This window comes from Lontra canadensis, unplaced genomic scaffold, assembly GCF_010015895.1.
Source record: "Lontra canadensis isolate GAN:19392208 unplaced genomic scaffold, GSC_riverotter_1.0 scaffold49, whole genome shotgun sequence".
Classification (NCBI taxonomy): domain Eukaryota; kingdom Metazoa; phylum Chordata; class Mammalia; order Carnivora; family Mustelidae; genus Lontra; species Lontra canadensis.
This window is the reverse complement of record NW_022631043.1, coordinates 7,415,348-7,437,802: the sequence shown is the minus strand read 5'-3', so window position 1 is coordinate 7,437,802 and position 22,455 is coordinate 7,415,348. Positions and strand designations below refer to the sequence as shown.

The 22,455-nt window shown below is 42.7% G+C and overlaps 1 protein-coding gene across 1 annotated transcript in view; it reads left to right on the top strand.

Moving 5' to 3' along the window:
* Positions 1-10,633, top strand: part of PHF20L1 (PHD finger protein 20 like 1) — a 76,833-nt gene extending 66,200 nt beyond the window's left edge. The window contains exons 17-21 of the mRNA XM_032873501.1: positions 100-199; positions 1,543-1,738; positions 5,418-5,784; positions 7,031-7,193; positions 8,771-10,633. Of these exons, the coding sequence (XP_032729392.1) occupies positions 100-199; positions 1,543-1,738; positions 5,418-5,784; positions 7,031-7,193; positions 8,771-8,913 (969 nt within the window). The 3' untranslated portion in view covers positions 8,914-10,633. The remainder of the gene's footprint in view (positions 1-99; positions 200-1,542; positions 1,739-5,417; positions 5,785-7,030; positions 7,194-8,770) is intronic.
* Positions 10,634-22,455: the final 11,822 nt, after the last annotated feature.

The following is a 22,455-nucleotide window of genomic DNA, read 5'->3' as shown; positions in this document are numbered from 1 at the left end:
GAGGCAGCAAGAGACGGCCACTGCTAGCTGAAAGGAAGGGGACTTGTCTTTTTTTCTGGTGAGCAGACCTGTGACTAAGCACTTGTGTGTTTTCGGCAGTGTGAAGAGTGCCTCTGCTGGCAGCACAGCGTGTGCATGGGGCTGCTGGAGGAGAGCATCCCCGAGCAGTACATCTGCTACGTCTGCAGGGACCCTCCTGGTAAGCCTCCTCCCCGTTCTGGTGGCAAGGCGCCTAGAGATCTCGTTACGCCTAGAGATCTGATTACGTAGGGTACCCACTTCATAAGACATTGTTACTTCTTCATCAGTTAAATTCTGCTTCCATGGTGAAATTTTAAAATATTTTTCATTGTTTGTGACAGTTTTGTTTTCTGTGTTAATTACTGAGGCCAGAACATTAGCCTCTTTTCATTAACATAACTGCTCCATTACTGGAAGGACAGAGTTATGTAGATCATTTTCCTGGAGAAGGATTAGCCCTGTCGTGTATCCCTGTGTATTGATTTCTAAATAGGTTTATGTGTGCCTCTTTGAGTGGAACTGTATTCTGAATGTAACTCCTTGTGATGTGATTTTAAGAAAGTTCCTGACTGTGCTGCATATCCAGCTCATTTTAGTAGATGGGCTCTCCGACGATCCCGGTCCATCCCTTTATTTTACTGCTGAGACAACTGAGGCATATGGAGAGTTTCATGCCTCGTGCACAAGGATAATACTAGACATGGCAGAACTGAGGGGAAAGCTTGTCCCATTAGACTCCTTGTCCAGTGCCTTCCTCCGTGCCGGAGGCTTTCGAGTAGCAAGGTTTTGCATATTGTGTACACTTTCAGCTGCCCAGGTAGAAGATAACTAGATATTCTCAAATAAAAGCCTACCTGTTCTCCTCTTGTCTGTCTTTCAAAAAAAAAAAAAAAAAAAAAAGTATGATTCAGACCTATATGAATGTAGATACCTGTTTATTCCTTCAGCAGCCTTCATCGGATGCCTTCTCTTTGCCAAATGCTGGTAAGGAGTAGGCTGATTGATTCTAAGCATACCTTTCCACTATCTCATAGTATAGTAGGGGTCACAGACACATAGGCAACTAATTTAACAGACACTGACGTTGAAGATGTTGAATTATACAGGACCCTGTGAGATCTTGAAGAGGGGTCCTTATTCACTTAAGTAAAACTCTTATTTCATCCAGTTCAAAACAAATGTTAGCGAGAGAACGGGTACCCCGTTTAGTTTCTGTCCAGCCCTCTCAGCCTTTCTACAGGGCAGATGACAGACACATCAGAAATGGAAAGCCATACCCTCAAGGTTCCTCTGCAGGTGTCCTCTGCGTCTGAGCGCATCCTGAGTTGTTGGTAGTGGGCAGGAGACCCCGAGGTTGGAGGAGGCTCGTCGGCTTCTCAGAATGCTGTGTTGCTCTTCTTCTGAATTTATTCTTAGTGCCAGAGCTCACCTTGCTCACGGGCAGTATTAGTAAGATGGCAGTGGGAGGGAAGTCCGAGTAAGTGGAAAGCTTTGTCATTTTAATGTCACCTTCATCTGCAGGTCAGAGGTGGAGTGCGAAATATCGGTATGATAAAGATTGGTTGGATAATGGGAGGATGTGTGGGTTATCGTTTTTAAAAGAAAATTACTCTCATCTCAATGCCAAAAAGATAGTATCCACACACCACCTGCTTGCTGACGTCTACGGTGTCACTGAAGTCCTGCATGGGCTGCAGCTGAAGATCGGCATACTGAAGTAAGTGCGGGGCAGCGGGCGGCGCGCACGTGAGTTCAGGGTCATCAGGCAGCCTTTGGAAGGTTCAGATGAGCAATTTGGGAGACAGAAGAGATATTTGAACACATTTTAACTTTGAAAAATAGACAGGATTAATAAGCTTTTTGGATGAGTAGCTGGTTCCTGCCTTTTTTTTTTTTAAGACTTTTTTTTTTTATTTTGTTTGTTTATTTGACAGAGAGAGATCACAAGTAGGCAGAGAGGCAGGCAGAGAGAGAGGGGGAAACGGGCCCCCTGCTGAGCAGAGAGCCCGATGTGGGACTCGATCCCAGGACCCTGAGATCATGACCTGAGCCGAAGGCAGTGGCTTAACCCACTGAGCCACCCAGGTGCCCTGGTTCCTGCCTTTTGTCCTGGAATGAATAAGCATGGTTGAAGGTCACTACCACCTCTGCTAGTCCAGCAAATGCTAGTCCCTGCCCTGCTGTTTTGTGTAATTGCCGTAGGTGCAGAATTAAGTACAGTTGCTTGGTGAGCCGGTATTTTGTGCCCTCCTCCAGGAATGGTGTCCAGATGAAGTATTTTTAAATTACCTTAAGATGGACTCTGAAGAGAGCAGGTCATATAATCCATCCCTCTGCTCTGCACCAAATGGGTTTTAGTCATCCCAGACTCTTTTCCCTTAAAACAACAACAAGAAAACAAAAACAAAACAAAACAAAAAAAACCAACCCAGCCTAAGCCTCCCTAAGTAACATGTCCAAGTATTCTCGAAGCCCATGTTTTCAGTTCTTCTAACCCCTGGCTAGAATTCTTCTCTTAAGACAATATTTTCTGTAAAAACAGGATGATTCACTGGTTTCTCACAAGATTGTCTTCATTTTGACTCACTTGCCTGGGCCAGAAACTGACCCTTTCCCCTCCTCGGCCTCGTCTGTCCAGCTTTCCCCCCAGCCTGGTGTGCCCAGGCACCTGTTGTGATTCCTTCATGTTCTTCTGTGTGTTTCTGTCTCTCTTCTTCATGTCCCAGCCCAGGCTGCTTTTCTCACATTGCCACACCGTTTTAGTTCTCTGCGGCTCCAGTCTTGTACGCTTTGAGTTCATCCTTCTTACTGTTGCCAGGATGATTTTAGTAAAAGATAAGTAGGACTTTGAAGTGCCTGGGTGGGCGAGTCGGTTAAGCACCTGCCTTTGGTTTAGGTCATGATCCCAGGGTTCTGGGATGTCCCTGCTCAGTGGGGAGTCTGCTTCTCTCTCTCCCTGTGCCCCTCCCCGCTGCTCTTGCATGTGCGCTCTCTCATGTGCTCTCTCATGCGCTCTCTCAAATAAATAAAAATCCTAAATAAATAAATAAATAAATAAATAGGAGTTTGCCTCTTTTTCAGCTTCATATCCCACAGTGCCTTCGTGGCTCTGCAGCATGCACTCGGAGTCCTTCCCTGATAAATATTCTGTTGTTTGCTTGCGGTGTCTTCCCTCTCCCACTTGATCTTCCCAAGCTTCCTATGCAGCCCTACCAAACCGTAATCCCCGAGTGAAGCCTGCTTTATCATAGTTACAAGCTTTTACTCACACTTCGAACCTTCTATAGCTAGTCTTTTTAGCAGGTGCCTTTTCATGATACCTGCCCAGCCAGGGCTGATCACACACCCTTCTTGGCAAACTCCTTACATACTGAGGTTGGCACTTTTGTGCACTTTGTTTTTTCATGTCCGTCTCTCCTTACTACACCACGAATTCCTTTAGGGTGGGGCTTATGTCTTATTCATCATCTTGTTGCCAGTCCCTAGTATACGTATAAGTATTCAGTGACTGTTGAATGTAATTTGCTTCTGTTGTATGTCATAAATCTGAATATGGATTTCTTTTTTTTTTTTTTAAAGATTTTATTTATTCACTTGACAGAGATCACAAGCAGGCAGAGAGGCAGGCAGAGAGAGAGAGGGGGAAGCAGGCTCCCTGCTGAGCAGAGAACCCGATGTGGGGCTCGATCCCAGGACCCTGGGATCATAACCTGAGCCGAAGGCAGAGGCTTAACCCACTGAGCCACCCAGGAGCCCCTGAATATGGATTTCTTTATAAAAAGGGCATACGAATGCTAAAACTTGAGGGAAGAGCTAACCTATTAAAGTCTACTTCATGCCAGAAATTAGTGCTGTAGTATCAGTTTTCATTTAATCCTTAAAATAAGCCCGAAAAATAGATCTCCTCTCATTTGATAGATGGGTAGTCAAAGATAGAGGTACTTGTCTAAGCTCTGTGACAGAGCAGGACATGGTCCATTAGACTGAGTACAAAGCCAACTTTCTGCAGTGCCTTTACTATAAAAGAATTTTAGTGTTTTCTGATACTAAATTAGAGGTCCAAAAGATAAAATGTGTAATTTTAGACCAATACTTGGGTATTACTAGAAGAAAACCAAAGTTGGCCCCTGGGTGTTTGTCTAACCTGGAAGTAATTCACAAACATTGAGGTTTCTGAAAGGTTTATGCCTCCTGAGTATTTCCCTTTCTTACCAATTCTGATTGAAGAATTGTGGTTTCACTCACTGCAGAATTTTAATGACTAGAATTAGCGATAGGAGGGCGTTATCATAGACTGTGGGTGAGGGCTAATCAGTGCAACATCTTTGGAGGCCGCTTGGACATTTATCACATTTAAAATGTGTGCCCACTATCCAGCAGCCCCGTATCTGACTGAAATTTCCCCACTGTGTGCAGAGAGCACACGAACACGCACACACGTCTGTGGGTGGGAATGGGCTGCTGAGCCTAGACCAGGGTACATGGGTACTGTTGAGCTCTAGAGTAAAAGTGGGGGAAACGTCTGTGCACTGAGGGGGCAAGATGCCCATATATATTATCTATGAGGAAAGCAAACTGAAAGCCCCATTTGTATAAAAAGAGAAAGTATATGCTTATCCATTTAAAAAATAATTTTATATGTGTAGAAAACATCGGAAAGATTATACCTCATTTTTTTATGATTGCCATGGTAGGGAGGTTTTTACTTTGTATGCATTTATTGCCTGAATTTTTTGTCATGAGCAAGTATCACTTTTTGATTGAATGAAGATTTTAAACTATTGTCATATACAAGTTTTTTGTGTTGTAGAATTTAAAAAAATATGGTGAAACATCAATAGGAAAAAAAGAGCATCTATCAATTGATGATGTGAGCTATGAACATAATTACATTTATTGTTGCCTTTTTTAAAGATTTTATTTATTTAAGAGAGAAAGAGCATGAGCTGGGGTGGGGTTGCTGAGGGAGAGGGAGAAATAGACTCCCTGCTGAGCAGGACCCTGAGATCATGACCTGACCCAAAGGCAGATGCTTAATCCACTGAACCACTCAGGGGCCCCTCATCATTGCTTTACTACCTGAGTATTATTTCTATAAAATTATATTCTGCAAAAAAGAATTCAAACTTTGGATTAAGTTCTGGGACAAGTTACCCTAAAGAATACCTCTGCTTTTGTCTTGAACCCCTGCCCTCCTTCTAGCCTGGCTCCCTCGGTGAGTCTAGGTCTTCAGTAGAGAAGTGGAGATCAGTTTGCCTGAGTTCGCACACTCACTGTACAGAAGGCACGGACAGCCAGGGGTTATGTGTATCATTTTTACTTTCTGAAATTTATTATGGCACTAGACTTGTCCCCCCCGCACCCCTGAACTGCTCTTTCTCCAACTTTGCTTTAAGGAATAAACATCATCCTGACCTTCATCTCTGGGCTTGTTCTGGGAAGCGAAAAGACCAAGATCAAGGAATTGCTGGGATAGAGAAAAAAGTAGCAGTGCAAGATACAGTTAATATAGAGGAAAAGAAATACCACATACAGAACCATAGAGAACCACCTCGTTTGCCCCTAAAAATGGAAGGAACGTACATAACAAGTGAGCACAGTTACCAAAAGCCACAACATTTTGGTCAAGACTGCAAGTCTCTTGTAGACCCTGGGAGCTCAGATGATGATGATGTTAGTAGTTTTGAAGAAGAACAAGAATTCCATACAAAAGATAAAAACCGTTCACACTACTCAGTGAAAGAAGATGGAGTGCCTGAAAAGGTATAACCAGTTCATTTGTTTTGGCTTGGAAAATATGTTAGACCATAGGACAATTTTATAAAATAAAACATACTGAATTCCCAGTAAAACTATGCTTATATTTCCAAGTTCACAAATACCTTGTTGGGTAAAGATATTTGCTTTCTCTATTAGAAAACACTGGCTATTTGAACACTGAATTATCCCCTAATTCAGAGTTGTAGTGATTCAGTAAACTTTTGCGCTAATCAAAGTTTCAGTTTTTATAAGCACACTTAACATACCTCCAAAAACTATAAGACATATTTTTTTTTCCAAATGAAGATATCTGTGTGTGAGAATGTGTAAGAGTTTGTGGGTGTGTTTATATTAATATATATGTGTTTCAGATAAAAGGTGGCATTCTAGTCTTTTTAAAATTTTAGCATGCTTACATATGCATATCAATTCCATTATGCGATAAACTGAATTCTTACAGCTCTGTGTTCATTGCATTTCTATGAACTTTTTCCTATTCATAGAGATTGTCTTAGAAATATAGTTTCTTCTTTTTTCATTGATTTTTCAGCTAGTAATGCCACTTTAAAATTAGTTTTTTATTTTTCTGGCCTGTTTTATCAAGAAATCACTGTATACCAATAAATTTGGGAAGCCTATAGTTCATGATATTTGTGGCAAATGATTTAGTCAAATTACTGTCCCTTTTATGAAATGAATTCTTTCTGGTGAGTCTGGAGTTCAGATTTTTTGTGTATGTGTAAAGCATTTTGCAATTCTTAAGTTTTTAAAAGATTTTTCTCTCTCTCATGCCTCACTGATTTAACTGCAAGAGTTAATTATAGTCTGCGGGTAATGAGACTTTAAACTGGCCTTTGTCAGCCTTCATGATTTTTCCATCATTGCTTTCTGCCTTCACTCCACTTATGTCATTAGCTTAGATTCATTGAGGAAGGGGTTAGTCTAAATGAGCTGGGGTTTCTCGTTACAGAGTATAATTAGCAACTTATTCTTTAGCATGTCTTTTTGAATGCTCTCCACCCTATGGAGCCCCATGCTAGGCTTTGTGGAGAGACATGGCAAGCATATCTGCTCTTTTAAGGACCATCAGATATAATTTAATTCTGCACTGGCACTTCCTTTAAAAATAATCTAAGAGTCTGGTTGGATTTCACTGATTGTTGTGGTAATGAGGTGTTTGGTGTATCTTTCCTGATATGACATTACATTTCACCTACTTTTGTTTTTTCCTAATGGTTCTTTGGAGAAGAATCCAGCTGAGAGGAATACGGTATTTATTTATAATGATAAAAAGGGCACTGAAGACCCCGGAGACTCACATCTTCAGTGGCAGCTCAATCTCCTTACACACATAGAGAAAATGCAGAACGAAGTCACCAGCAGGATGGACCTAATAGAGAAAGAAGTTGATGGTAATTTTAAGAAAGAACTAAAATACAGTGGCTACAGTCTGCAGAGTGTATTTATTTTATTTATTTATTTTTATTTTATTTTTATTTTTTTTAAGATTTTATTTATTTATTTGACAGAGAGGTCGCAAGTAGGCAGAGAGGCAGACAGAGAGAGAGGAGGGAGCAGTCTCCCTGCTGAGCAGAGAGCCCGACACGGGGCTCGATCCCAGGACCCTGAGATCATGACCTGAGCCGAAGGCAGAGGCTTTAACCCACTGAGCCACCCAGGCGCCCCTGCAGAGTGTATTTATTATTGTTACGATGGCACTGTGAAGTGTCGTAAGTTACGGGCTGAGAACTGTGGGTGCTGTCCCTACTGATGGGGTGTCCTCCTTCACGTCGCATTCAGTACAGCTGGGGCTTGGGGTCTTTCAGGCTGAAAACAATATGATTGGATATTATCTCATTTTTTTTAAAGGTGGATATTAAAAACCGGGTGCAATATAGAGAACATACGGAATATTTATTAGTTTCATTGAACTGTGTTTTCTTTGGAAGTCAGTGTAAGGGCCTTAAGCATATTTAAAATATGAGGGAAAACATTTTGTATCTTTGCTCTCACTATGGTCAGTAGGAAGTAAAATCAACAACAAGAAATCCCCACAAGCTCAAGTAGGTAAAACTGAAGTTTGCACACACGTTTTCAAATGCTTTTCTTTTATATTTTTCATTTTATCACATAGGGCCCTGAGGAGTGGACAGGAAAGATACTATCCCCATTTTATAGTTGAGAAACTTGAGTAAGAAATAACTGATTCCTAATCCAGTAGGTTTTTTCCTAACCTCATAAGATTGTACCCCCCCGACACCTTTTTTTTTTTTTTTAATTTCACCCTACAGTAAGGTAGAGCTCCTACTGCTTTGTTTTTCCCTGAAGAAAGAGGAAAAGGAAATCCATTTCAAAATCATCTTCCATATGGTTTAATTTAGCTTTTTGTTACTTTAATGTGAGTAGATATGTGACGGGGGAAAAATATATTTGACACTATCCCTTATTATTAATAAAAAGTGTTGAATAACTAATTGCATTTTGCCTAGGCTTCTAATATGCTTGCATTTTTTTAAAGTATTGATAAAATAGTGGGACTGGAAAGGACACTGAGAAGTTGCCACCTCCTTTCCATTCTTAGAAAGAACTTCCTGATTTAAAAAAAGAATGGTTAGAGTAGTTAAGTTTTATTTAAAATGAAGTAGAGATTATTTAAGTCTAAAATAATAGCTTCAGCAGGCACAGGAAACGGTTTCCTATTCCAGAAGAGAGTAGAAGGAGATATTCAAAATGAAATTTGTTTATGCCTATAAAGGGAAAAATTACCTAAAATAAGAACAGAAGTTACCAAGAAGGACTAGAGCTCCTGTGGGATACGATATAATACAAAAGCTGCTAAAGCCTCTCAGAAAGGGCTTGAGTCTGTTCATGGCCTTGGGGAGAAAGGAACGTGAACTCTGTCTCCATCCTCTTCCAGCCTTCCAGGTAGACCATTTTGTGACTTCTTCCAGTTGCCATTTAAATTTGTTTGTTCTGTTCTCTCTTTCAGTTCTGGAAAGCTGGCTTGATTTCACAGGGGAGTTGGAGCCACCTGACCCTCTCGCAAGACTGCCCCAACTTAAGCGCCATATCAAACAGCTCCTAGTTGACATGGGCAAAGTACAACAAATAGCAACTCTTTGCTCTGTATGACAACAGTGAAAACCTAATGAAAAGAATGTGGGTTTCTTCAGTTGATCATTTTTATTATCCACATGACTGCTAAGTGGATAGTTAAAAATCGTAGTGATGTTTGGTCATTTACTGATTTGTGACATCAATAGGATGGCACCTTGGAAAGGAAAAGGAAGAACAACCTCTATCAAGGAAGCTAATATTAGAAAAAGCTTATGAGCAAGCGGTCTGATAATGTGTTATATGCCAGGGATCAATGAAGTTGAATATAATTTGTACCAAGGAAATTGAGTTGGCAGGATTTTTCAATAGTTGCTTTACATGAAGCTCGAGATGCGTGTAGAAAGAAAGATGGTGTGCTTATCTAATTTTTAGTAGAAAGATCCATGTAATAAACCAGCGTTTGGCCAAAAGCAAAACTGTAGAGGCATAGAGATTCTGGAGAGTTCTATAAGGTTGCTGTATGAACTGTCTTCCCTGCAGGTGATCCAGCTGCTCCGGAGTTTAGAGTATTTAAACTTGTATGGGATCATGAGCTGTTTCCTAGGTAATGAATGTCCGTAATCAGAAAACTGACAGTGGAAGCCTCACTTCTGAGGAAAACAGTTGTGGAATTCTGACTTCATTTTGATTATATATTTTAAAAATGCCAAATAATTGAAATGTCTTTCAGGCATTAAGCTCATTATAAACAGAATGGCTTGCAGAAGGGTCCGTGTGCCAAATGACGATGACACTGCTGGAGAGAGAGTGCTAAATGTCGTGGGAGTTCCGCTCCCGGGTCTTGCGTATGTCATCAGCCCATCAGAAACACAGATGTCATGCAGACTATATATGTCCTACATATAGTTGAATTCAGGACTCAGGCATCAGCGTACAGTTTGATCCTGAGTATGCTTGGTGTTTGCCTTCAGATTAAAAATTGTAAATCACCTCAGCTGGGATGAGGAGTGACAAAAATAACGAAATAATTTGTGGCTGTGGATTTTTTAACTGCTGGTAGTGGGATACTGGAAAAGCTTCATTTCTGAAGATGAATTTTATTTTTAAAAAATACATGCACATTCAAAACTTTTAGCTTTGATCACAAATGGACACATTTCTGAAACCAAAGGCAACTAAGTTGCTGAGTTAGCTCTTGCTGGAATTCGGGCCCAGGCCCTCCTGTCTGCCAGTGCTCTTGTGAGTTGTGTGCCGCCGCCATGCTCCATACGCGGGTATGCGTAAGCGTGTGTGCTTGTTTGAAACAAACACTCAACGTACATATGTACATATCCTACACATATTTATATCTGCACATATCTAGTTTTATTACTATAGACTATAAGAGTTGGTGGTTAACATGAAATGTTACCTTTTAACAGACTTTTTAAAAATTAAAAATGTATGTACAGGTTTTGAAACTTTTTTAAAAAGGGGAAAAAGACTGTTCAGAGGAGGCAATTTGATGATAGAACACTTGGATATTTTATGCCTCCTTCTGTTTATCAGTTCTAGCGATCTGTGTAAATGCATTGTGGAGCTGATAGACAGTAAACTTGAATTTATCTTTGATAAGAATACATGCCACTGTACATTCAGATATTATTTAAATTTGCAAACACACTGTTCTATATGTAAGGTACTGTATGTAAAACTCTTTATTAAAACTATTCCACATATCCTAAAATTTCAGCTTGCCTTCTTGCGGCCTTATATTTTGATGTGAAGACGATTAAAAGAATGTGCAAAACCATCATTAGAGATTTTTATTGCCTTTTGACATTTTCCAACTTGACAAATGTGCCAAAGATCAACAGACATAAGATACAGTCTTGTGTATTTACTTGTTATACATAAACGTTATCAGAGATCTTACTGGGAAATGAAAAGCTTTAATAGAGGTGGTTGGGATACTGGCTTAAATTTGTATATTAAAGTAAAAAAAGAATAGTGCCTCTATTCCATGTGTGGCGTAAGCGTCCTAATGTCTGTATTACCTTTCATTTGTGTTAAAAATAATGGCTCTAATCTTTTCCCTGTGGTCGTTAAATTCCAGACATTGAATTTGTATCTTTTTTTTTTTTTTTTCTCCAAGAGTGGAGCGGATAGCATCCTTAACCCATGAATAGTGGAGTTGCCTAGATTCTTGTCACATACACAAAAGACCCTTTGTACCTAGTTATACTCATCTTCTCAGTCCCTGGTGACCACAGATTGCTGTGCATTGTTTCTGTAGTACCTTATGATCAGATCAGTTTATTTGTTAGCCAGCAAATGAGAAGTTCCATTAATACTTAGGTTACTAAATTCTTGTTCTGCTTTTATGTATACGAATTGAAAGTCTGAATTTTTTAATTTAGGTTTTTAAAGTCAGTCAATGTCAGATTACTTTTATACACAAGCCCGTTTAATTTAGAATATATCAACACTTGATTTGAAGTAAGCTGCGCCTTTCCCTGTTTGAGTATGAATTGGTTTTTGAGAAGTAAGTCCATTGTGAGAGGTTTCAGATGAGTTTTCTTTCCACTTAGTCTTGCTTAACAAATATATGTCTTTCAGTATCAGCAATAGACTAGAGAGGGTGTTTCTTGATACCTTTTCACTGCTACCCAGACAGAACCAAACGAGCACCAGTGGGAGGGATCCTGAGAATGGGACTGATAAATGTAACTGGTACTCCCTCATGCGCGTGCGTGGTCCTCCTGACTTTGTATTCTAAAACTCAAGGACACTGCACTCTTCCTTAAAGGAACCCACTCACTCTCCTAGTTTCCTAGCACTCTCATTTTCACTGATTGATTTCCTCACATACTCATAGTCCACGTGTTTGAAACAAAGCACCCTATTTCCCCTCCACTCAACTGGACCTCCTCCACCTTCACTCTCAGCTGTGACATTATGCTGAGAGCCCCAGCTTGAAACTCAGTCTCCCCATATCTCTCCCATCACCACCTGTGCTGCCTGCTCAGAACAAACACTGTTTACCTCCTTTGCCATCTCTAGATTTTTATCACATCGTGCTGTGTTAATATTGGTGTTGATACTGGCCTCCTGAAATTTGAACCTTGCCATCACTGTAGTTCATGAAAACGGTCACTTGCCAGGCTAGAAGATTCAGAGTTCCCGAGCGCCTGCTTTATGCCAGTGTGGTGCATTACCTGCAGAGTCTGGTTTAATGCTTGTGTGGATAGTTGGGCAAACGGTCCTTTTCAAGTCCTCAGGAAGACTTAAGTGGCAGGTTCAAGATGCAGATGCTGTGCTGGTCAAGCTCATAACCTCCAGCAGAGGGTTTTTTTTTTGTTTTGTTTTTGTTTTTCTGATTCTATCAGTTAAGTTGTCTTCTCTGAAGCTGCTAGTGACTCCCTGTTTCAGATCAGGTCTGTGTCATCCGGCTTTCAAATTCATTTAAGTACAGCCTCATTGTTCGATAGACCACGCTCGTTTTCCATGGCTTGCCTCCTTAACATTTCTCTCTTCTGGAAGATTCTCCTTTGTGTCTCTACAAAACCGGGCAATTACTGGAGCTTCAGTTTCTCCTCCATATCCCAGGCCGCTTCTTGTACCCTGTGCTGTGCCTGCTACAGAGGAGCAACGTCCGGGAGCGCTGTACCCGGCACTGGGGGACCGGTGTGAGCTCTGCGGTTATGCCTCTCCCGTTTTCACTCTGGCACATGACTAGCAGTGATCTGAGCTGGGGGGCTCTCAACCATCAGATGTGCATGACTGCTAACAGAACTGTGCGGAGAGGTAGATGAAGCAAAGTTCCCAGAAGCTTTGATTAAATTGTGAAGTTGAAAATTAGATGCAGTGGTCACATTGAGTGTCATCCTTGTGCCAGCCAGCGGGTTATGTGGCTGGATCTAGAACTCACCAGGTCATAGTCTATCAGAAACATTGAAAGCCTGTTTTTCAGAGATGGGTGAGATCGAAGACTACAAGGAACCAGAGGCAAATAATGGAAAGGTAATTATATTTGTAGGTAGACGGCTTTGGGGGAAATAGAATATGTACATTTACTAAAATGGTATTTGAATGTTTTCTGACCTCTGTATAGGAATTTTGGAAAATTATCTGCTCCTGGTACCTGTGTCATTGGGTACCCCTAAAAGTAGATCTGAAGATAAAACTCAAGTATGTTTACTGTGTTTAAGAGCTCATCCAAGGAAGTTAGAGTGAGGAAGATGAAAGGGGGGAGGGGAGGAAAAGTTACGCACAGCAGAGGACACTGCTATGGGCAGTGGACCTTTGCTTTTGCCATATGAAACTATTCACCATAAATTTGAACAATTGTAAAGGGTGTGATTTCCAGTTTGTAAATACTGGCATATTAAAATCAACCTGCTGTTTTTAAATGTATGTAATAGAATCAGTCATTTTGCTACTTAACAACATCTGTTTTCAAAATACACAAGCAAGCTTATTCTTGACATTGGGAACTTTCATGTATTTTTTTTTAAATTTCTTTTCAGCATAACAGTATTCGTTGTTTTTGCACCACACCCAGTGCTCCATGCAGTCCGTGCCCTCTCTAATACCCACCACCTGGTTCCCCCAACCTCCCACCCTCCGCCCCTTCAAAACCCTCAGATTGTTTTTCAGAGTCCATAGTCTCTCATGGTTCACCTCCCCTTCCAATTTCCCCCAACTCCCTTCTCTCCATCTCCCCATGTCCTCCATGCTATTTGTTATGCTCCACAAAATTAGTGAAACCATATGATAATTGACTCTCTCTGCTTGACTTATTTCACTCAGCATCATCTCTTCAGTCGTATTTTTTTACAATCTCTTTTTTGCCTTTCCATTTCACTTCCCAGTAGAATGTTGCCTACCATTATACTTAGAGATCTCTATCATTCTCCCCTTTGTCCATGAAAAAAATAAATAGTAAATTACAATTAAAAAGTAGACTTAAAGGCTTCTTACTAGGATGTCAAAATACATGTAGTGAACAGAAATACTGAGTAGAAAATGGGGAAAATCTAAATTAGAATTCAGTATTTCAACCCTCTTTTAAACCTAATTGATAGAACAAGTAGTTCTATCAATTAGAAAAGTAGAAAGTAGAAAAGTAGAAAATCAGGATATAGAACACAAACAAATGTGAACACTCAGTTTGACCTAATTGGCACGGAACATTCTACCCAACAGCATGAGAACAGAAATTTCCTTTTTGAGTACATATGGAGTAATCAGAAAGATGGACAGTATACTAGGCTATAAAACAGGTCTTAATACTTTTAAAATAATTGAAATCATTGTATGTTCTCTGGTGACAATGGAATTAAACTAGAAACCTGTATAGGATATCTGGAAACCACCCCCCCCCCGCCCCGACGATGAGTGGAGATTATTAACACATCTGTAAAATAACCATGAGACAGAAAAGTTCTAAGTAGAATCAGAAGATACTCTAAATGAAAATAAAAACAATATGCTAGCAATAGGGAAACCATATAAACCAAAATGGTTCTTTGAGCTAATCAGTAAAATTGGTTAACTCCTACATAGACTGATCAAAAATTAGAATGGAGAAGGGAACATTACTATGTGTCCAACAAACCACTTTTAAAGATATGACCATAAAGTTATATGCCAATAAAATTTGACAGCTTACCTGAAGTGGAAGAATTCCTCAAAAGATTACCAAAAGTGACTCAAAGAAATTAAATAAATTGAATTCTTGAGAAAATTAAAAGTGTTTTCTCAAGACTCCAGGCCTGAATGTGAATTCTATGAAACAGTTAAGGAAGAAATCTCAATGTTGCACAAGCACTGACAGAAAATAGAGAAGAAAGGAACACTTAACTTTTGGAGACCCAACTTTGACCTCATGCCAAACCAGGAAAAGACACCAAAAGGAAAGGAAATTACAGACCAATACATGGTCCTCTTGAATAGATACCGAAGCCCTCAACCAAATATTAGCAATGTGAATCTGGTGATCCATTGTAAGGATGATAGATTAAGTTGAGTGTTCCACAGGAATACAAATTTGGTTTAATATTTTAAAAAATCAATGTAATATGTCATCAAAATAAAAATATGTTCATCTCGAGAAAAAACATTTTATGTTTCAGGATTTATTAATGATAAAAAACTCAGAAAAGAAATGGACAGGAATTTGCATTAATATAAAGGGGAACGACCGAGAAACTTACACTTTATGTTGTAATGATAAATGAATAGTTCTTTCCCTAAATAAGGAAGAGGGCCAGAATGTCCACTATCTTCACTTCTAGCCACCATTGTTCTGGAAGACCTGCTAGTGCAATGTGTCACTGAGCAATAAAGGAAGAAAAAAAGGTTTACTACTTGGAAAAGAAGAAAGAAACATTTCCAAGTGACATGTATAGGAAATAGTGTAGGGAATCTACCAGGATGCTGCTAGAACTAATCTTTTTGCACATTAGCAACAAACTACTGGAAATTGGATTTTTTTAAAAATACCATTTTCCGGGGCACCTGGGTGGCTCAGTGGGTTAAGCCTCTGTCTTTGGCTCAGGTCATGATCCCAGGGTCCTGGGATCGAGCCCCACATCGGGCGCTCTGCTCAGAAGGGAGCCTGCTTCCCCCTTTCTCTCTGCCTGCCTCTCTGCCTACTTGTGATCTCTCTCTATCAAATAAATAAAATCTTTAAAAAAAATACCATTTTCCGCAGCATCAAAAATGTTAATACTTAGGGGTAAATCTGAAAATATACATGCAGAACCTGTACATAGAAATGTAGAAAACAATGCCTAGAATACAGATGAGATAAAGGAATAGAAAAATACACCAAGATCAGGGATTGGGAGATGCAATATTGTTAAGTGTCAGTTTCCCCAGAACTGACCAGTAGATATAATGCAATTCCAAGTAAAATCCCCACAGACTTTTTGAAGCAGCAATCAGCAAGCTGATTCTAGAATTTAGAATTCATAGGGAAATGCAAAGGACCTAGAATAGCCTAAGCAATTTTGAAAAAGAACAAAGGACAATTTCTGATTGGGGCTTATTATAAAGCGTCATTAAGACGCTGTAGAGATGGCAAAGAGGGATATAGATTGATGGTACAGAAAAGAGAATCCAAAAACAGACCTGAAAAGTTAGGGGCAGTTGAGTGGATGAGAGCCGGTTCCTCCCCATCCTTGCCTGCATTTGGTGTCGCCAGTGTTTGTTATTTTAGCTCTTTTAATAGGTGTACCGCGCAATCTCGTTTTAATTTCCATGTAGGTATCCAACATTCCAGCACCATTTATTGAAAATACTGTTTTCCCTTGAATTACCTAGGTGCCTTTGTTGAAAATCAGTTGGCGGCATTCATGTAGATTTATACCTGTACTTTGCATTCTCTTCCCATTGATCGATGTGTCTCTCTTTAAGCAACACCACACCATCTTGATTACTACAACTTTATAGTAGGGTTTGGAATCAGGCAGTGTAATTCCTCTAATTATGTTCTTTCTTAACTGTTCTTGATAATCCTGGGTTTGTTGATTCTTGATACAAATTTTAGGATCAGATTTTCTACTTTTCAGAACATGTTGCGATTTGGACAGGAATTGCACTGAATCCCCAGGTCAGTTACCATCTTAACACTTGAGCCTTTTGATCCAAGAGCATGGTGTATTTCTCCTTTGGTTCAGAATTTCTGTGTTGTTTTCTCAGCAATGTTTTGTAGTTTCCAGTGTTTAGATTTTGTACTTTTTGTTGAATGTATTTAAAAATATTTAATTCTTAATATTGGGTGGAATTGTTTCTTTCAATTTCATTTTCAGATATTTAATTATTAGAGTATAAGTAAAATTGATTTTTTAGTATCTTTGTGACATTGTTAAACTCACTTATTAATCCTAGAATTTGTGTACATTCTTTAATATTTTCTGAGGAGGAGACTAAGAAGACTTTATAGGTTCATGGAATGTGAGATCCTAGATTGGATCCTGGGACAAAAAAGGATATTAGTGAAAAGCTGGTGAGATTCACTGAAGTCTGTAGTTAAATAGCATTATATTGATGATCATTTCTTGGTTTGGTAATTGCAATATGATTGTGTAAGATGTGAAGGTTCAGTGAAATTGATTAAAGAGGGAACTGTACCACTATTTCAATCTCTGCATAAGTTAAAAAAATTATTTCAAAATAAGTAAAAAAAAAAAACCACAAAGAATGAAACTTACTGCGAACTATGGCTTTAGTTAATGTATACATATTGCCCCAATAATCGTAACAAATGCACCACACTGATGCAAGATATTAGTATCCTTCACCTGTGTGAAGGAAGGTATATGGGAACTTTCTATGCTCAGTTTTTCTGTAAATGTAAAATTGTAAGGCCTATTATAAATTTTAAAAAGTTAAAGAGAGAAGAATGTGAGAAGATAATTATAATATGCTATCTTTGTGGTTTGGAAAGAAAAGAATTCAGTGACATTATTACAAACCCACAGGCATTTAAGGTTCCATCCTTGAAATATCTCTGTCTAGGAGTCAGGCTTGCCCAGGAAATCAAGGAGGAAATGCAGTCATTAAAAAAGTATGCTTCAATAAAATCAGCACAGGAGCACTGGGGAATTGAAAACAACTTTAGAAGATAGGAGAACAAGAGAATACGGTGTGGGAGAAAGGCTGAGCTCTTAGAAGGAGGGCTGGCCTGATTTCAAATGGACAATGGAACTCTGGGGGCCAGGCAGGCTGATCAGGCAGGAAGTGGAGCCTCACGGGAGAGGCAATTGCTTTGAGAAGAGGCACTAGGGAAAGCAAAGGATCTTAACTGTTACCGAATTGGAACAGACTTGGAAACATTGGACCAGGCTGCACTCCGATCTTGGCGCTCTTGTTGGGTTTCTCTGAAGAGAGACAGGGCTAGGATCATGGGACCACTGACAAGTTCTATCTTAGAGCCACAAAGGGGGACCCCACAGTAAGAGTGAGGGAGAAGCATCCCTTGAATGGGCCACTGTATAGGATGCTTACAGAGAACCTAGACCCATGTGAGAAGACGGGACCAGAAGCCTCAGTACACAACCACTGACCCCATGGGGGGTTCACTGCTGCCCAGCCAGGGTGAAACTCCCACTTCTCACATGACCATCCTGTCTCCAACCTGAAAAGGCGCTGGGAGAGCCGCCTTATAGTTTGGCAAAGGTGCATTTCTAAGGTCCCCAACTTACCTTTGCTAGCATGGATGGAGGTAGAGCCACAGGTTATTTTTATTTATTTATTTTTTTTCCAGTGATGCTTGCTGGAATAGAGCAATTACCATGCAAAAGATTTTCAGGAATTTTGGTGATTTCTCCAGCAACCCAGCAGGAGGGATGTGAGTCTTGAGTCACTGGGTATGGGGGAGGAGGGGAGAAGCTGTCCAAGGCAGTGGCATGGAACCAGCAACATGGTAGCAGGCTGGCGTAGAGGAGAGGCTTCAGGGAGTGATTCTCTGTGGTAGGCGGCAGCTGATGGATGTCAGAAACAGGGACATCTGAGGTTATAAGTGAACTCACGTGAGTTTGCTCCTTGGTATGAGTTATAGGTAGAGAGGACACCAGGTAGAGTTGTCACACAAAGGAAACTATTTCCAGCAAATAAGGAGATCATGGGGAATAACCTGAAAGCTGCGACTCCTCGGCAAGGGTGAATGGGTTCCTTTATTTAGGGTTGGGATGATGATTTAGCTAGGGAAGCCTCGTCATTGTCTGTGGGGTTGGGCATAAGGTTGTGCGCGTGCCTAAGGAGACATGCCTGCACATACATTGTATGTTATGTTATGTTGTGCTCCTCCATGGGTGGGGATTTTAGCACTATAATGAGGTAGTGGTAACTACAGGTCACTCCAGGGTCACTCCAGGGTCCTCCTGCGCAGGCATGTGTCGGGAGTTGAGCTCAAACTAGCCTGGATGGTCTGCACAGTCCTTATTGCTCCAGGGGTAGTTTCCATTCCCATCTTGGGGTCTCCGGCCTTCGATGAGAGAGAAGCTGGAAAGGAGAGCTTAGGAAAAACATTGGACAGAGGTTGGTGGATACAAGCAGGTGGGCAGTAAAGGTCAGGTCTTGGGATCCTGCTGGAGAGGATGCTGGCTTCCCAGCTATTTTCCTCTGCTTCATTCTAGTTGCTCTCTGTTCCTAACTTCTTCACTAAGCCCCCCAGTATCAGGGCAGGGAGGAGCTGAAAGGAAGGTTCTGCGGTCACATTCGGGGTCTGAGCATCCCAGTTGTGAACCAGGCACAGGTTGTTTGGAGAGGAGCTGAGCAGGCATCACCACAGAGGCCTGTGTGTCCCCATGTGTCCCTGCATGTCTCCAGGCTCTCCGCCAGCACAATGGGAGCAGCTGAGTCACCGTGAGAAGGGGGAAGAGCCTGGCGCCGGCCCCAGCTCCGCGCTCTGCTGCCTGCTGGAGAGAAGCACCTCTTCTGTGCTCTCCGTGGGCACCCCTGCAGCCCCGGGGCGGTGGGGGGAGCCCTCACGGCCCCCTGCATTCCAGGGTTCCAGGGCCCTGCTCCTGCTCCCCCAGCACCAGACCCAGTGGAGCAGGACAGAGGCTGGGCCAGAGGCAGTGACTCAGCACGGCGTGGTGCTGGGCCTCCCGCTAGCCCCTCATCCACCCTTCACTCTTGGGGCTCAGTTCCAGCGGGCAGGTCAGCGATGCTTCCAGAAGACCCGATCCTCCTCCTGACCAATGTCGGAAGGTAGTAGCAGCCTGACACTGGGTCACCATGCATCACAGTGCTCTGGTCACCCCCTCACTCCATCCCATCACAGAGGTGTTTGTCAGCTGCATCCTCCTCAGCAGGCCGAGCATAGCACAGTTTTTTTGAGAGACAGACCACATTCCCACATTTTTATTACAGGCTATTGCTGTGACTATTCTCTTTTAGGGTTAGTTGTTAATCTCTTCCAGTGCCTAATTTGGAAACTGAACTTTATCATAGGTATGTAAGTATGGGGAAACCCAGTTCATACGGGGTTTGGTGCTTATCTGCTGGTTCAGCCATCCCCTGGGGTCTTGGAATGGATCTCTGGGGATAAGGAGGAGGGGCTGCTGGATTCCCATCGTGAGGGGTGTCACTTGTCCTGTGTCAGAAGGGCTGGGTGGGGGAGTTTTTCCTGTAACATCTCCTTTTCCAGTAAACACCAACATTCCTTCTCACACTGTCTTTGCCTGAAATCTAAGTCTCATTATTAATAATCCCCTCCCAGCCCTCTACCCCCAGGGCTAGGTGGTCTTAGGAGCTGCCCAAGGTCTTGACCTTAGAACACCTGTGCAGTGATTGTCCATCCCCCAGCCCTGCAGCTGGAGAGCAGCCTGGTGAGGACCAGGGTGAGCAGCCATGCCAGTGGCTAGTCCAGAGCTGGGGGCCCAAGGAGGCTGTGAGGATGGGTCAGGCCCAAGGCATGGGAATGAGGTTTTGCTGGTAGGCTTTGGGGGCTGCTGAGAGGTGAGTGGAGAGGTTAGGATGTCATTCAGCTTTGCCATTAGAAAGATAGCAAGAAGAAGTCATCGAGAAGCTTTGTCTGGGGACATCTTGAATTTGAAATGTCTGCCAAACACTCAGGCAGAGTGGACTTGAAGCTTAACTACCAATTCTGGCTGGGGCTGGGGCTGGGCCTGGAGCTGGGGCTGGAGTTTTGCCTGGGCCTGGGCCTGGGCCTGGGGCTGGGGTTGGGATTAGGGTTGATGCTGGGCCTGGGGCTGTGCCTGGGGCTAGGGCTGGGCCTGGAGCTAGGGCTGGGCTCGGGGCTGGTGTTGGGCTAGGTGCTGAGCCTGGGTCTGGTTCAGGGCCTGGGGCTGGGCTTGGGGCTGGTTCAGGGCCTGGAAATGGGCCTGGAACTGGGCCTGGGCCTTGGGCTGGGGTTGGCCCTGGGACTGGGCCTGGGGCTGGGGCTGGAGCTGGACTTGGGGTTGGTGCTGGTCCTGGTGCTGGGCTTGGGGCTGGGCCTGGACCTGGGGCTGAGCCTGGACCTGGGTCTGAGTTAGGGATATTCAAGCCTAGGGCACATGTGATTCCCCAGGAAGGATGTACAGAACAGGATTTCTTAATCCTTAATCTTTTTTTTTTTTTTTAAAGATTTTATTTATTTATTTGAGAGAGAGGCAGTGAGAGGGAGCATGAGTGAGGAGAAGGTCAGAGGGAGAAGCAGACTCCCCATGGAGCTGGGAGCCCGATGCGGGACTCGATCCCGGGACTCCGGGATCATGACCTGAGCCGAAGGCAGTCGTCCAACCAACTGAGCCACCCAGGCATCCCAATCCTTAATCTTTTTAATCCCACTCCCTGCCAGTTAAAATAACTGTTGAGTTTTACTTTCTGTCCTTTGAATCATGAACATAATAATGAAGGTAACCAATGTTGGGAAGTTATAAGCGGGGGTTGTTTTAAGCACTTCCCCTGTGTGAACTCCTGTAATGTTTATGGTGCCTCTACTGGGGAGTACAGTCCACGGCTCTGAGATCAGGGTCCCTCATTCCCATCCTGGGTGCAGAGCACGCTCCCCATCCTAGCCTGTCCTGCCTTCTCCCGCCCGGGGTTAGCATCCCTCCAGACCCTCACCGGCTCTCCCTTCCACTCGAGGGGCCTCAGCCACGTCTTCCTTGCCAGCCCACCACCCCTGCCCCTACCTGTCACCAGTCCCTCATCCTACAGGCTGTTCTATAAATCTGTCACTCCCTGGCACCATGTCATTTGCAAAATGAGAAAATCAGTAATATTAACTGCCAGCTTCTGTCGAGCCCAGACTCTTCAAGTCCCATTTTTTTCCCTTACGGCAAACCCAGCAAGTCAGTGCATGTTGTTATTCTCCTTTTTCTTCTGTTTTCCAGAGAAGGAGGCAGGGGTTCAAGAGCATGAGGTGCGCATCCCACGGTCGCACAGGGAGAGGAGTGAAGGAAGGAGTCTGGCTTTGCCAAGAGAAAGCACATGCTTTACAGCCTCTGTGTGGCAGGTACAGCTCCTGCTGCCTTTGGGCTGGGGATTCAGAAGTCCTGGGACAGAGGGGAGAGGAGAAAAAGTACGAATAGGAATGTGTGTATGTGTGTGTGTTTGGCTTTTCTCACTAAAATTCTTATATTCTATACTAATAACTTTGCCTGCTTCCTGCCATATTCTCATTGTCTAGAATAGGGTCCACTCGTGGAGGCGGGGGGGAGTCTAAAAAATATTGATGGATGTAGGAAGCCAGGGAGGGAGGGAAGAAGAAAGGAAGGAGAGAGGAATGGAGGAAGGGAGAAAGGAAGGAAGGAGGAAGTGAGGGAGGAAGGGAGGGAGGAAATGCTTTTTTCCTGGGAGGGCTGAGCCTGATGCCCACAGAGCCATAGAGCTTTGGCCTTCATTTGTGAAGATGAACTTCAAAGCTGCCGGCCCTGTTCTGCCCCACAGAACCTCAACAGGATTCTCATCGCCCACTGGCCACATGAGTGTCCTCAGAGTGGGCAGACGCAGGTGGAGGCCCCCTTGTGACCAGCAGAGAAAACAGGGCAGGCGCTGCGTCACTGAGTGCTTGTGGGCGGGGGAGCTGGTTCCAGGGCAGGGCTATAAAGGCTCCCTGGCCAGGGCCGAGGGCGGGCAGTGGCTTCTACCCCTCCATCCCCAGAAGGGCCCACAAAA